The sequence below is a fragment of the Chamaea fasciata genome, unplaced genomic scaffold, assembly GCF_029207755.1.
Source record: "Chamaea fasciata isolate MVZ Bird 193981 ecotype frontalis unplaced genomic scaffold, bChaFas1.0.hap1 SCAF_18, whole genome shotgun sequence".
Lineage (NCBI taxonomy): Eukaryota > Metazoa > Chordata > Aves > Passeriformes > Sylviidae > Chamaea > Chamaea fasciata.
Genome location: NW_027094103.1, coordinates 1,753,287 through 1,768,987, shown reverse-complemented (window position 1 = coordinate 1,768,987; position 15,701 = coordinate 1,753,287). Strand labels below are relative to the sequence as shown.

Sequence of the window (15,701 nt, the reverse complement as noted above, 5' to 3'; positions counted from 1 at the left end):
CCAAGGGAAGAACAGAGTTAAAAGCAGTCCTGGGGGTCTCCTTCCAAGGGAAAAGTGGGGCGAGGGATAAGGAAAAAAAGGGAAGTTCCCTGGCACTGCTGGAGCAGGAAGGTAACCAGGAGCGTGGCCGTGCTTGGATTCCACATCCACCTTCAGCCTCAGCAAGGGTGGAAAAGCTGCTCCTCTTCCTGCTCCTCGTGGTCACGGGAATGCTGCTGGCCCGCATGGTGCCCAGCACCGGGAGCGGATCCGTGCCGGGATCCAAAGGCTGGATTTTCACTCAGGGATTTGAGAGGTTTCCCGGGCACCAGCGGCGGTTCCCGGCTGTTTGCTCAGAGTGCCGGCAAATCCCTGGCTAAACAGGCGCTGGATATTATCCCTGGGAGCGGGGAGAGCCGCTGTTTGCTTTAATATCCCATTTTAATATAGCGGCAGGCATGGGGCTCTAATTGCACTCGCCGGCTGAAGGTTACATTTACATCTCGCTCCCCGGATTAGGAATCCTGGGAGCATCCCAAGATGAGCTGCTCCAGCACCTCCCACCAGCAGCAGCTCTGGATCCTTCTCTTCTTCTGGTCATTGCACAGGCAGAGGCAGCAATTGAGATGTCAGAATCATGGAATCACGGAATGGTTTGGGATGGAAGGGACATTAAAATCAACTCATTCCATGGACAGGGACACCCCCCACTATCCCAGGCTGCTCCAAGGCCCGTCCAACCCGGCCCTGGCAATTCCAGGGATCCAGGGGCAGCCACAGCTGCTCTGGGCACCCTGTGCCAGGGCCTGCCCACCCTCCCAGGGAACAATTCCTGCCCAATATCCCATCCATCCCTGCCCTCTGGCAGTGGGAAGCCGTTCCCTGTGTCCTGGCTTTATTCACCCGTGTAAAAAGTCACTCTCCCTAATTTTTATAAGCTGTCTTCAAAGCCAAGGAAGGGAATTCCTATCCCCAGCACCACGTTGTCAGTATTTTTGATATTTTCTCACCAGCCTTTGTGACAGCTCACCCCGGGCTGCTGGGCCAGCATCCCCCCACTACCTCCACATCCACAACCTCGCCGGGGTGGGAATTTGGTCCACAAATCCGGGAGGTGACGCTCTGCCGAGTGACCCCCTCCATGCACAGCCCGGTGCCTCCCTGAGCGTCATTCCCCCCTCACCAAACCCCACTCCAGAGCTGAGTTTTCATCATCTCCCCCTCCAACGCCGCTCCCCGAAGAACCAAACACCCGAGCTAGAGCAGCTCCTCTCCCGGAATTAAATTACAACCTCCACGTTATCAGCCACAATTTATTCCCACTAACTTTCGGCTGGCCTCAATTAAATCCTGCCAGCCCGGCGAGGGGGAGAGGGGATGGAGGCACCGGCGGCTGCTGAGCCTTTTAATTACTTTCTAAATGCGCTCGCTGCAAAGATGTACTGAAGTGTAGCGGGGATTTTGACCTCGTAACATAAATGAGCCCGACGTGACTCACAGCTAATTACCTTCATTAGCGGCAGCGAGCCACGTAGGATCGCGGCGTTTAACAATAGAGCCGCTGTTGGCGGGAGGGAAAAGCAGCGGAGCGGGGCAGGAGGGCAGGGAGAGGCACCGGGGATCAGCCCCGAGGGCTTGGGGGCTCTGGAGTTAATTGAGGACCCTCCCCCTTACCCGGGTTCCTACCCGGAGGAAAAGCTGTCGCTGGCAGCGTTAACTCGGGGGGATGCCCGGGGGGAGGGTGGAGATGCAGCGGCCTCGCCCCCAGCACGGAAGGAATATTCTCATCGAGAACCCCCCCAAATTGCCACAATTAGCGTTAATTACAGGGCGGAAAAAACCCACGGGCGCGTCTTGTTTCAAGGTGGGAAGGTCAGGCTTTGTCGTGGGGGCCCTGTGATGGAGAAGTGGCAGCGGGACCCGCTGATCCTTGCAAGCTTTGAAGCGTGACAGCGGCTGCCTGTCCCCCATCCTCTCCCTCTCCCGCTCCCTCCAGCTTTCCTTGTTACCTCCCGCGCCCTGGAGCTGCTCTTGATGTCTCCCGACCTCCGCTGCCCCCGTGCCAGTCATTACCTAAACCTTCACCACCGGCGACCTCCGGCCTGCCTCGAAAATCCGAACTCTCCCGGCCATAATGCCCCCCTGCTCCCTCTCCCTCTCCGAGCTGACATTTCACTGGGCACAAGTGGAATTTCGCAGGGTGGCACCCACTGGGCACCCCCACGGAGGCTTCTCCCCGTCACCCACGGCATTCCTGTCTCCCGAGGGGTTCCCGAAAGCCAAACCCCGCTTCCCGGTGTCGTGGCAGTGCCCGGTGGCCGCACAGCCACGGTGCCAAGGAATGCCACCCTCCTCCCAACACCTCCGCGTTTTCCTTCGCCGCTCCGGCAAAGGTCAGGGCTCCTGCTCCGCGCGGCACAGCTCATCCCAAAATCAACAGCCGCGCTTGATGGGATCAGCTGTGCCAGGAGGAGAGCCGGGAAAGGGGGAAACCAGCCGGGCCAAGGGTGACAGCCACCTCCGGCGTGTCCCTGACAGGCGACACGGCAGAGGAGCGCTGCCAGCCCGCTCCCCGGGGGTGACAGGCAGCTGTGACAGCCGGCGCCGCTCCTGAGTGGCACCCGCGCGCCTCGGAGGTGACGGGGACGGCGGCGCTGCCGTGGCTGTGACGCCCTAGCTGCCCCCGCTGCCATCCCGGTGAATTCCGGCTGCTTCCCAGCTGCGATGCCTGGGCGTGTCCCGCATGGAGAAAAGCACCTGGAGCTTCCCTAGTTCATTATTTTTGGGGTTCCACCCTCCTGGGGTGGGCGGTGATGCCCTCCGGGAGCCCCAAACCCTCACCAAGAACACCTGGAGCATCTTCCAGGGGTGGCAGCAGTGCCGAACCACGTGGATGGGGACTGGGGACGGTGTTTTGTCGCTACTGCCCCCTCCTCATCCCCTGGCCCTGCCTGGATGGCAGGGAGCTGGTGGGAGCACATTATCCATCACGGAGACAGCCTGACCAACAAACGCTCCTTCTGCTGCTACAGCAAACAGAGATCCATGTTATGAATGGCACGGATAAAATCGATGGAAGTGGACTGGTGAGAATCCTGGGACGAGTCACTGCAAAGCCAAGAAATGGCCAGGAGACTTTGCTGACATCCCAGGCTGTCACCAAAACGCTCCCGAGGTTGGTGAGGCCCATGGAGAGATTGAGGGGAGACTCCAGGGTGGAGCTTCTTCCCAGAAGAGTTCAACAGCAAAAGAGATCCAGGATCAGGAATATCTCTACCAGCAGGCAAAAATCCCACTCCAGAGACAAATGATAACATCCGTGGAATGGTTTGGATGGGAAAGAATCTTGAAGGTGATCTTGTTCCACCCCCTGCCACGGGCAGGGACACCTCCCACTGTCCCAGGCTGCTCCAAGCCCTGTTCAGCCTGGCCTTGGACACTGCCAGGGATCCAGGGGCAGCCACAGCTGCTCTGGACACCCTGTGCCAGCTCCAGTGACAGAGTCCCAATGTCTCAGCCTGTGGCAGTCCCAGGGACACTGTCCCAGTGTCTCCCCACCATCCTGGGTTTATCTCCCTCACTGTCCCAGCTGGGAGCCAAGCACCCCAGGGAGATGCTCTGCACCAAAGTCCCTTCGTGGGACACCTCAGGCCTTGCTCCTGCTGTTTTTAGGCCAGAATAGGATGGGAGAGATCCCAGAGCCTTCCCTCCCCAGGGCATAAAGCCATGCAGAATTCAAGCTACAAAGGCAGTGACTGACTCCCTCCGTTAGTGCACGTGGCAAACATTCCACATGGAATTTGATCCGGGTGGGAAGTGTCCCTGTCCATGCAGGGGGTTGGAAAGGGATGGTCTTCAAGGTCCCTTCCAACCCTGTGGGTCACAGCCAGGTCCAGTGGGCGGAAGGATGATCCAGGATGGATCCAGCAGGATGAAACCAAACCTAAGCCAGAGCAGAGGGGCTCATCCAAAGCAGGAGCTGCTCCTGGAGCATCCCTCCAGTAAGGAAAGAGTCCCTTTCTAATCTGGGCAGTTCCACCTTCCAGCGTGACAATCCCATTTATCCAGCTCAAATGTCACGTTCAGCTGGCTTAACGTCTCACATCGGGATTTTCCCCACCAATTCCCAGCCTTGCAGGGAATTCTGGATAAGCCTCAATTAGGCTTATCCAGACAAAGCTGTGCCCTCCAACTCTGCTGCCGGGGTGGGAAACCCTCTGGGCTGCCAGCTGTGGCCAGATGTGGCTGCAGGGAGCTGCCAGCTGTGCTGCCAACACAGCTGGGGAGTGCTCCTGCCGTGGTTCAGGGAGGACAGAACCATCAGTGGTCCCAAAGAAAGGAGGTGTTCCCTCTGGGAATCCCCTCCTGGAGGTGGTTGGGGCTGGGGCATCGCCAGGGAGTGTCCCCCGACAAAGGCAGCACTGGGAATGGGATGGCCACGGAGAGGGGGCACTGGCTGTTCCCCATGTCACCTTTGGCACCACTGTCATGTCCTTGGGTCCAGCCTGGTGTTTTCCAGCAGAAAAGCTGGATTTAGGGCTCTGGGACTCCTGCCTGACCCACTGGACATCATCCTGGATCCCTGTCCACCAAACCTGCCTGAGGTCAGCCCTTCAGGGGCTGCTCCACACACAGCTCAGCAGGTGGGGCAGCTCAAGGAGCTCTGGTGGCACCTCAGCACTTGTCACCTGGCCATCCCTGGTTGGGACCCTGCTCATGCCCAACACCATAAACTGCAAATTCCTCGCTCACAAAGCCGAGAGGAAGAGACAGGGCTGGGATTCGGGAGAGTCCCCCAGGGACACGGCCAGAGCAGCACCACAGTGGCTGTGATGGAGTTGTCACACAGGACTGGGCAGGGAGGGGACACCCCTGGAGATTAAACCGGTTCTACAACTTCCTTCTGAGGGGCAGCTCGGGTCTCTGCTCCCTGGGACAGGGAAAGGGAATGGCTGGAGCTGTGTTGGAAGGTTTAGGTGGAGATCAGGAAAGATTCTTCCCCCAGGGGGTGCTGGCACTGCCCAGGCTCACCAGGGAATGGGCACGGCCCCAAGGCTGCCAGAGCTCCAGGAGCCTTTGGACAGCGCTGCCAGGGATGGCCTGGGTGGGATTGTTGAGTGGTCTGGGCAGGGACAGGGGCTGGATCAATGATCCCTGTGGATCAACTCAGGATATTCCATGATCCTGTGATTCCTCCAGCCAGATTTGTGCTGCCGAGGAAGAGGCTCCTCCTGCAGCTCCCTCCAGCCCTCTGTGAAAATCCATTCCCAGCAGGACAAAGGGATGTTAAAAATCAGAGGGAAGCATCCAAACCCACTCCTGACCTGGGCCAGGGATGACTCAGATGGGAATGTGCTCCTGCCAGGAACAGCAAGACTGTGGAAAAGAAATCATGGAGAGACAGCCAGGGAGGGTCGGGGCCCCTCACCCATCTCCAGCTGTCAACAACAACAATTTTTGTATTTCTGTGCTTAGGGAAGTAATTCCACAGCAATCCAGAGCATCTGGGAGCTGCTGTGCTGCTCCCACGGGAGGAAAAGGGAAAAGGGATTTTTAGAAAAGCCCAGAGGGATGGGATATTGTGGAGAGCTCAGCTGTTGAACCACCACAAGGATGGGAACGGGAATCCTGCGGGGCTTGGAGCAACCTGCTCTACTGGGGGGTGTCCCTGCCCGTGGAAGTGGATGAGCTTCAAGCTCCCTTCCAGTCCAAATCATTCCACAATTCTGCTCCCTACAAACAAACGTCTGCCCTGCTTGGCGTAACTCCCACACGGATGTTGATCCTGCAAGGACCAAACAGCTCCACTGATGCCGAAACCTCCCAGCAGGGATCAACCAGCTGGGGAAACCCAGCTCCCATCCAGCCCGGAAAACATTCCCAGCAGCCGGGGAGGGCAGAGGGAAATGAGAGGAGACACCTCTCCAGCAGCGTTAGTCACTTGCCAGCCCATCACTTCCTATCGCATCCCGCTCCGGCGGTGCCACGTTCCATCAGGATGTCACAGCACGGGATGTAATCCCACACTGAGGCGTGAGGGAAACTAATTCGAGGAGACACGCCCGGAGCTGGCTGGGAATGGGGTTTGGGCCGTGCTTTCTGCTCTGTTGGTCGTGCTGCGAGTGGAGCGCAGACAATTCCATGTGGGAAACAGCAAGGCAAAAATCCCCCTCGCTCCAGGCAAATCCAGGGGCGGGGATTGGATAACTCTGGGAATAGCATCGTCTGCCTGCACAGCTCCTGCCAGGTCCCACCGCCCCCAAAGCCAGAGGGAGAGGAGGAAAAGGACAGCAGGATTGGCTGGAGGAGTCCTCAGTGATCCCAGACTGCAGGGGAAGGGAAGGGAAGGGAAAGGAAGGGAAGGGAAGGGAAGGGAAGGGAAGGGAAGGGAAGGGAAGGGAAGGGAAGGGAAGGGAAGGGAAGGGAAGGGAAGGGAAGGGAAGGGAAGGGAAGGGAAGGGAAGGGAAGGGAAGGGAAGGGAAGGGAAGGGAAGGGAAGGGAAGGGAAGGGAAGGGAAGGGAAGGGAAGGGAAGGGGACTTGGCTGCAAACCCTTCATCAGCCAAGAGTTGAGCAGGAGGAATGAGCGGAACACCCCAAAACAAGACAGGAAGACATTTCCAGAAAGGAAACAAGGGAAAAATCCCGGGAAGGGAGGATGACAGAAACCCAGACTGGATGTGGAGTTGGAGGAAGTTTTAGCTGAGGAACAAGAGGCAAGGGGACCTCAATTTGTCTGGGAATCACTCCCAGCAGCTGCCACTTGTTTCCAGGGAAGTTCTTCTTGGGCCAGGAGCCACGCCTGGCTTGGAAAAGCTTCAATCCCTGTGGAATTAATCCCAGCACTGGTCTGGGACCAGGAAATGAGTCTCAGGCTGTTCCTCCCAGACCTTGGTGAGCTCATGGAGCCAACCCCACCCAGTGAGTGCCAGCACCAGCACCTCTGGCAAGAGGACAAACTCCCGTCAGGTGGGACCAGGGCTGGCTGCTGGGATCAGCTCCACGGGGTTTGCACCAGGACTGGCTTCCCAAAACTCCACATCAGCTCCAAATCCAGCGAGCAGGAGAGGTTTAAACACAGCAGTGAAACCACAGCTGGGTTTACAAAGCAACGCTCAGAAAAGTCACTTTTAGGTGACATCCAGGCAGTGCCACCAACCCAGACATCACGGAAACCTCGTGGCTTTCCCGAAAACCAGAAATAATCAAGCTTTTGTGGTTACCTTTGCCCAGAAGCACCCACAGATCTCTAAACACCAGCATGAGGCAGCTCCACAAGGGCTGCGCTCATTCCACAACGCTCAACCAACGTCCTCCAAACCACTGACTCCAAAACTCCCCAGTCCCACCCTCTGCTCGGCATCTCCCACCCCCTGGAGAGGGATCCGAGGGGCCCACGGGGACTTACTTGCTGAGAAGGTGGTGTCGGTGTGGACGGGCGGGGTGGAGGGCAGGAAGGGCGGGTACCCCACGAAGAAGGAGCGCAGGGAGCGCTCGGAGAGGAGAGGGGAGCGCTGGGCCGGGATGTTCTCGCAGCTCCCCACGCTGTTGTGGATCTTGAGGTTCAGGGGCTTGTTCTTCTTCTTGACTCTGGCAGGGAAGAAAGGGAAAAGGAGGGAAGAGTGAAGGGAAGGGAGTTGGGGATGGGCACCCGTGGGATGGGGGTGTTGCTGCATCTCCTGTCTGATCATTAATCCCGCTTCCCTGTGAGAATTCCCAATCCCTCCCCGTCATCAAACAAAGGCAATTTTCATTAAGGAACATTCCAGAGCTTTTCCTCTTGGGAACAGGGTGAGAAAAATCATTTGTTCCAAAAGCTTGTGAGCCTTGCTGGCCTCGTCAGGTCCCCTAAATGATCACATTTAATGTCACTACATCAAATGTGGGGCCCGAGCAAGGGTGGGCTGCAGTGGAGAATGAGAGGGACCCCAACAGATTCCCAGGAATCAGTTGGTCAAGGCACAGGACTGTGCTATGGACAACCCAAAAACCCAGGAGGAATTCCTCAGAAATGAAACTCGGCAGAGCGGGGGGGAGGATTCGCTGCCTCTCCCTCCTCAGCCCATTTTTCCACACTGGGACAAGTCCCAGCCATCATTCTGTTGGCTCAGATGATCCCAAAGCTGCAGCAGACCGGAGGGATTTGGGATGCAGGATCCTGGCACTGCAGAGCTGCTCCCACTCCGGCCACCATGGAGCAAGGAGGAGGGAGACAGCCCTGGGAAAGGCAGCTCAGCCCTCTGGGGACCTGGAGCATTTGGGACAGAAATCCTTTGGGAACATCCTGGCAGTGCAACAGCTCCTGGTGATAAAGGGCTCCCGGAACTCCACCCATAATCCTGCCATCCAACTGGAACACTGCATCCAACCCTGTGTCCCAGGCACCTGGAGCTGCTGGAGAGAGTCCAGAGGAGGACACAGAGATGCTCCCAGGGCTGGAGCCCCTCTGCTCTGGAGCCAGGCTGGGAGAGCTGGGGGTGCTCACCTGGAGAACAGAAGGCTCCAGGGAGAGCTCAGAGTCCCTGCCAGGGCCTAAAGGGGCTCCAGGAGAGCTGGAGAGGGACTGGGGACAAGGGCTGGAGGGACAGGACACAGGGAATGGCTTCCCACTGCCAGAGGGCAGGGATGGATGGGATATTGGGAAGGAATTGTTGGAGTTCAGGAGCTGAGCATCTCCCACCACTCCCAGCTGTGCCTGGGGGCATCTGGCCCTGCCAGGCGATAGGAAATTGCCTCTTTAATGAAGAAAATTAAACCATCCTCTAATAAGTTAATTATTTCCTCACACAGGAAAGCTGCTGCTGTGTTTAGGGTGGCTGCAAGGACCTCTTTGGGTGCGCTGCGATGGGGCGGATGATTCCAGGCTGGTCCAGCTCTCCTGGCCTGGAACTGCTTGGGGTCAGCCCCACAGCTGATGGTCATGGAGTCATGGAATGGGTTAGGTGGGAAGGGTCATCAGAGCTCATGAATGGACACGGGCAGGGACACCTCCCACTGTCCCAGGCTGCTCCAAGCCCCAATGTCCAGCCTGGCCTTGGACACTGCCAGGGATCCAGGGGCAGCCACAGCTGCTCTGGGCACCCTGTGCCAGGGCCTGCCCACCCTCCCAGGGAACAATTCCTGCCCAATATCCCATCCAGCCCTGCCTGGTGGCCTCAAATCCAGTCCATGCCCTCCACTGCTGCTGTTCAATCCTAACCCAACCAAAAATCCCAGTGCTGCTCCCCTGGCATGGCCCCAGCTCCCCTGAGCTCAACCCCAGCCCAAAGCCCTTCCTGAAAGGCAGTGATTAAGCACTAATCTCGTTTTTTTCCACCCATAAATCAGTTCCAGACCAAATATTTACTGCGAGCATCATTTCCTCGCCAAGCAGGGCTGCTGACAGCTCTCATTATTAGGAAGGATGAGTGATTTTGGACAGAGAGAGATTTTTTTTTTCCTCTCTCTGTTTCTTCAGGAGAAGAAAAAATAATAAAGAATAATAAACACCAGGATCCACACTGGGTGACTGGGCTGGCTGCCTGTTTGCTCATGGCCCTGATCTCTGTCCTGAGGGAAGGGGAGCAAGAACCGAAGCCTGGAGAGGAACAGGAGCATCCTCACCCGTGGAAAACCCCCCGGCACAGGGGACTCACAGGGACAGGGGGTCCTGACCCCTGGTGTGGGGACAAGGAGTGCCTGAGGGACATGGAGAAAACCGAGCCTGTCTGGGGCTTCTAGGGGGAAAAAGGGTGAAAAATCATCCTTGGGGCAGGGCTGGAGGGTGAGGACAGTCATGGGCACCTCATAAAGGGCTTGCTGCCATGAGGGGTCATCCATCCATCATCCCTCCATCCATCATCCATCCATCCATCCCTCCATCCCTCCATCCATCCCTCCATCATCCATCCCTCCATCCATCCCTCCATCCATCCATCATCCCTCCATCCATCCCTCCATCCATCCATCCATCCATCCCTCCATCCCTCCATCATCCATCATCCCTCCATCCATTCTCTCACATGAGATGATCTTCAAGGTCCTTCCCAACACAAACCACTCCATGATTCCACAGACAGCAACAGGACAAAGAGAAACGGTTTTAAGCTAAAAGAGGAGAGAGTTAGATGGGATATTGGGCAGGAATTGTTCCCCGGGAGGGTGGCAGGCCCTGGCACAGGGTGCCCAGAGCAGCAGTGGCTGCCCCTGGATCCCTGGCAGTGTCCAAGACAAACATCTCCATCTTCCCTCGTTTCTGCAAAGTAGGGAAAAACGTGCTGGAAATGCATGCTGGTCTTCCCAGCCTAAATCCCCCATCCCAACTGGGCAGGAGGAACCCCATTCCCTGTGCCAGGCTCCCAATTCCTCAAGGACAGCAGAGGCAAAAAAGGGGATAAAAAAACCCAAACCAAGCCAAGCCAAGCCAAGCCAAACCAAAAAAACAAAACAAAACCCCCAAAGGAAAACATCAGCCTGATTTCAATTTTCCATAGGAATAAGGCCCAACTGCTTCGGGAAAGGACAGCAGGATTCCCTCATCGCTGGGAATGTCGGCTGGATAAATCCCAGGAGGAATGAGCCAAGTGCAGCAGAAGATGAAGCCGGGTCTCACTTGGCTGCTCGGGGCGGGGTTGCCCCATTAAGCGGCATTCCAGCCCTTCCCGGGAGCTGGAAAAGCTCCCACCAAACCACCGCTGGGATTATTGAGCGGCGCTGAAGGAGCAGCCAGGGAAGCCCAGGGAGAGCCGGAGGGGCCGTTCAGGTGGATTTGGATGGCGCTGATCCCTCCCAGCCCCCGGGAAGGATTATTTCCCCGCAGTCACAGCTGGACAATTCCCAGGCGAGGAGAGAGTGGGGAGCTGGTTATGGAGTAAATATTTCTTATTTTGGCTCCTAAGGGTTTTGAGGGGGCAGAGAGAGCCACACCTAGAGGATTGGAGCCCCCCAAAAATCTGGGGGGAAGTCCACAGGACCTTCCAGGGATAGCAGAAAAATGCCGGCACGGGGATAAGAACTCCTTTCCTACCAGATTTGGAGCAGATCCCGAAATCAGGACTCATCCCCACCTCTTTTTTTTTTTTTCTTTTTTTTTTTTCTTTTTTTTTCTGCCACTCTCCATAGTTGTCCCATCCTCATCCCTGCTCCAGGAGGCTCCGAAGCCGTGTATTCCCGGGTTTCTACCCCTCGCTGCAGGTCCCAGGCTCCCCAGCAGCACATCGGGATCAGCCCCTGCTCCACGCAGCCCTTGGCTTCCCAAACCTTTCCCAAAATCCCGCATCCCAGCCCTTGGCACATGGTGAGCCCGCGGCAGCGCCCCCAGCATCCTCCTCTCCTTCACCTCTCATCATTCCCTCTGCAGAATTCCCCATTTTCCTCCTTTATCCCGCGTATCCCTTGCTGGGGAGAGCCCAAACCAACCCCCCCCCAGGGCAGAGTTCGTGGAGCATCGGGTCTAATTCCAGCCTCGGGATGGTCGGGAAAAATCAACACCACTCGCCGGGAGCGATTCCTTAAACAGGTGAATGCCAACCATCAGGGCCGTAATTTCATGCAGGAATTTGCTAAAAATATAATGACGGATTATTAAAAAAAAAAAAAAAAAAGGAAAAAAAAAAAAAGAAAATTAAAAAGGAAAAAAGAGAAGAAAAAGCGGAGCGAGTTTGAAGCGTTTAATGCAAATCCCTTTAGGTGTCAATCCCGCCTGAATGGCTCATCCCCGCCTGCTCGGTGGGATCAGTCAAACGCTCGTCACCGGCTTGGGGGGAAAACAAACACAGGGTTTCAACAGGCGCTGAAAAACAGGAGCAGACACCGGGACAAAGGGCCCGTCACTCCTTTCAGGAGGCACTGACAGCCGTGCGGGGAGGGTGTGGGTGTTGTAGGGTTTCCACAGAAAGGCGCCCGGGGAGGACGCGGTTTTGCCCTGCTGGGATGTCCCGGGGTGGTTTGGTGGCTGGAAGAGCGGGATGTGCTGGGAGAAGCTGGGATGTGAGGATGGGCACAGTGGGATCCGTGTGTTACAGGCAGCAAAAATCCAACGTTCACAGGGCTGTGATGCTCCTGGAATATGGCTCATCCCTAAAAGCATCCCAAAGGGGACACCTCAACCATTCCCCAGCCCATGGCAGTGCTAATCCTCCATTCCCAGCTCTTAAAAAACCCTGGAAATTGAGTAAGTAACAACCTGCTCTGCGGGCATTTGTTGTCAAGTCCATTAAAAAAATTAAAACGGGTTTAATTTAAAATTTAACCACCAGGCAGGAGCTGCCCCTGCAGCCACTGGAGCCAGGTGATGTTTTATTCACCACTTTGCTCCTCGCCAGCACACACCAATTTCCACACAAGCGTTGCTCTTAAAGGAAGGGAAATAGAGTGGGAGAAAAAGAAATAAATAAAAATCCTCTGATCGGTTTTTCAGCTGCAAAGGATTAAAGATCGCTGCTGCCGGGCCCGGAGTGCGTGGCCCTGGCCAGGATTCTGCCCCGAAGATTTATGGCTTGTGGAGTGGTTTAATTGCACAATATTCCCGATTAAATCAGAGCAAGGAGCAGGTGAAGCGCTGCCCCCATCCAGCAGCATCCCTTGGAATGGCAGAGAAAGGAAGAAACCCCTCAGATTCACCCGGGAATTCTTTCATGCAGGAACGATTTGGTTGGAAAGGAGCATGAAGACCATTTTATCCCAACCCTGCCATGGGCAGGAAAGTCTCCCACTGTCCCAGAGTGCTCCAGCCCGGCCTTGGACACTGCCAGAGATCCAGGGGCAGCCACAGCTGCTCTGGGCACCCTGTGCCAGGGCCTGCCCACCCTCCCAGGGAACAATTCCTGCCCAATCTCCCATCCAGCCCTGCCCTCTGGCAGTGGGAAGCCATTCCCTGTGTCCTGACACTCCTTGCCTTTGCCAAAGCCCCTCTTCAGAACTTCTGCCACTTCTCCCTCCCTGTTCCCATACTGGCACACAGGTGGCAAAATCCGACCTTTTTCTTCAGGGATTCTCAAATAAACCATAAAAAAATCCATCCTGGCTGAGGACCTTGAGCATTCCCCAACAGTCTTGGGGAGTCGGGATCAAAACCAGCACAGCTGGAGCTGTCTCAGCCAGGAAAGGAGGCACCAGGTCACATCTGACACCGGGATAAACACTCAGCTCCTGTGCCCAGTGCCATCCCACATCCCAAATCCCTGTACAGCAAGGATGGCACCAGCTTCTTAAGGATTTTCAGGATTCAAGGCAGTGGATTTTTTGAACCTGCCTGAAGAGCTGAAACTCCTTCAATCTCCACCAAACCCGAACAAGTTCCACCCAGTGCTGGGGTTGATGTACAGAAACAAACACAGAATATCCACCAGATGTTCCATTTATCCTCCTCATTCCCATAAAGAGGCAACAAACCCCCCTCCCCTGGCCAGAGGAAAAGCAGCTCCTTCATATCAAAGCCTTGGCAGTTAAATATTTATCCAAGTGCCTGTCCCCACTTCCCTGGATGCCTGAATTTCCAGGCTCGAGCCTGACTGATCTATTATTCTCTTTTCCGAGCACAAAGTGGAACTTTTATTACAGCTGCAAATTAGAAAGCTGGGAAATTCATTGAAGGGAGTTGGAGCCAAACAGGTTTCCCCCCCCCTGCTCCTCCTCCTGGGATTCCAGAGGGGGCTGCAGGAGCAGCACTGGGAGCAGACACGGGCGGGAAGGAGCTGGAAGAGGTAATTGCCAGGATCCTGGAGCCGGGGCTGTTTCTCATTAAGCCCCTTCTGTTTTCTTGGTTGCCACCGTTACGTTTTGTTGAGGGCCACACCAGGGCAGGGAGGGTGAGCCGGGGCCAGCCAGGGCTGCTGGGGCTGAGTCTCCTTCAGGTGGAGAAGCTTCCACAGGGATTCAGCCCCTGGGGCACCCTGAGGGGGTTTCCCCATCCCCAGACAAGCTCAGCCAGGTGGGGCAGATCCACCACCAAAGTGGGCAATCATGGAATGGGTTGGGATGGAAGGATGGACCTTAAAGCTCATCCCATTCCAGGTGGAAGGTTCACCTTCCACTGTCCCAGGCTGCTCCAAGCCCCAGTGTCCAGCCTGGCCTTGGACATTGCCAGGGATCCAGGGGCAGCCACAGCTGCTCTGGGCACCCTGTGCCAGGGCCTGCCCACCCTCCCAGGGAACAATTCCTGCCCAATATCCCATCCAGCCCTGCCCTCTGGCAGTGGGAAGCCATTCCCTGTGTCCTGTCCCTCCAGCCCTTGTCCCCAGTCCCTCTCCAGCTCTCCTGGAGCCCCTTTAGGCCCTGGAAGGGGCTCTGAGCTCTCCCTGGAGTCTTCTGTTCTCCAGGTGAGCACCCCCAGCTCTCCCAGCCTGGCTCCAGAGCAGAGGGGCTCCAGCCCTGGCAGCATCTCCGTGTCCTCCTCTGGACTCTGAGGAGCACTCCCTGCTTTTGGTTTTCAGCCCATTATTGCCAAGGCATCCCCTGGAGCACTCGGCCAGTCCATCACCTGCTCGGGCCACCCCAGGGGGCGAGGGGTGGGATGGCAGGAGGCTGGGGAGGAGCTCCCACCAACCCCTTGAACTGCAGAGACGTGAACAGGGGAGCTGCTCCCTGATTTCCCTGCACAGCTCCAGCTGGAAGTCAGAGCTGGGAAGAGCTCAGGCTCTGCCAAGACCAACAGGGCCAACCCCTCCCCTGGCCACCACCTCGGACCCTGCCCACAGCCCCCGCCCTGTCCGTGCCCCTTGTCCCACCTGGGCAGCGCAGGGGGAGCACAGCAGGCACCAGAAACACCGTGCCACCTCTCCCAGGATGTTAAATCCTTATCTAAATTCATCCTCACGCCTGTCTGGCTTTGAAAGGAGCCTCAACTCCTCATTAAAGGACACGGTGAGAAGTTTCTCCTTTGAGCACAGTAAAGCTCCAGCGCCTCTGGATGGAATAGCAGGGCCGTAATTAACATTAATGACACTCCTAAGGAGCGCCACAGCCTGGAGCAGTGGGATAATTCCAGCACGGAGCCAGGTTGGTACGGGGGCCACTCATCACTGTCACCTCACGGTGTGCAAACCATCCTTTGAGGGAGCTGGACACATTCCAGGAGCTGTGCACAGCTCCACGGCCCTGGCTCACCGGCAACAGCAGCGAGATTAATCAGGGGGATGATTTGGAAGCACAGGGAGAGATGCTGCTCGTTTTGCTCTCCAAATTTTGCTCTCCAAATTCCCACACTTCTACACTCTCCCCCTGGCCGAAGTTCCAGGCTGGGGCTCTGTGTTCAGGGTAAATAACACAGCGTGGAGATCATGGAATCACGGGATCCTTTAGGTTGGAAAAGACCTTTGAAATCATGGACTCCTCCCATGTCCCCAGGTGCCACATCCACACAGTTTTTACATCTCCTCAGGGATGGGGACTCCAGCACTGCCCTGAGCAGCTGTGCCAGGGCTGGACAGCTCCTTCCATGAAGAAATGTTCCCAATATCCAGCCTGAGCCTCCCCTGGCCCAGCCTGAGGCCATTCCCTCTCCTCCTGTCCCTGTTCCCTGGGAGCAGAGCCTGACCCCCCCGGCTGTCCCCTCCTGTCAGGGAGTTGTGCAGAGCCACAAGGTCCCCCTGAGGCTCCTTTTCTCCAGGCTCAGCCCCTTTCCCAGCTCCCTCAGCCTCTCCTGGGGCTCCATTCCCTTCCCCAGCTCCGTTCCCTGCCCTGGACACGCTCCAGCCCCTCCAGGTCTCTGTTGCCAGGAGGGTCCCAGAGCTGCCCCAGCCCTGGA

General features: G+C 56.7%; 1 protein-coding gene across 3 annotated transcripts in view; it reads right to left on the bottom strand.

The window, feature by feature from the left end:
• KSR2 (kinase suppressor of ras 2) overlaps nt 1-15,701 on the bottom strand; it is an 86,297-nt gene that overhangs the window by 49,991 nt on the left and 20,605 nt on the right. For all 3 annotated transcript variants that reach the window (XM_066199644.1, XM_066199646.1, XM_066199645.1), the window contains exon 5: nt 7,386-7,567. In XM_066199644.1, coding sequence (XP_066055741.1) covers nt 7,386-7,567 — 182 coding nt within the window. The remainder of the gene's footprint in view (nt 1-7,385; nt 7,568-15,701) is intronic.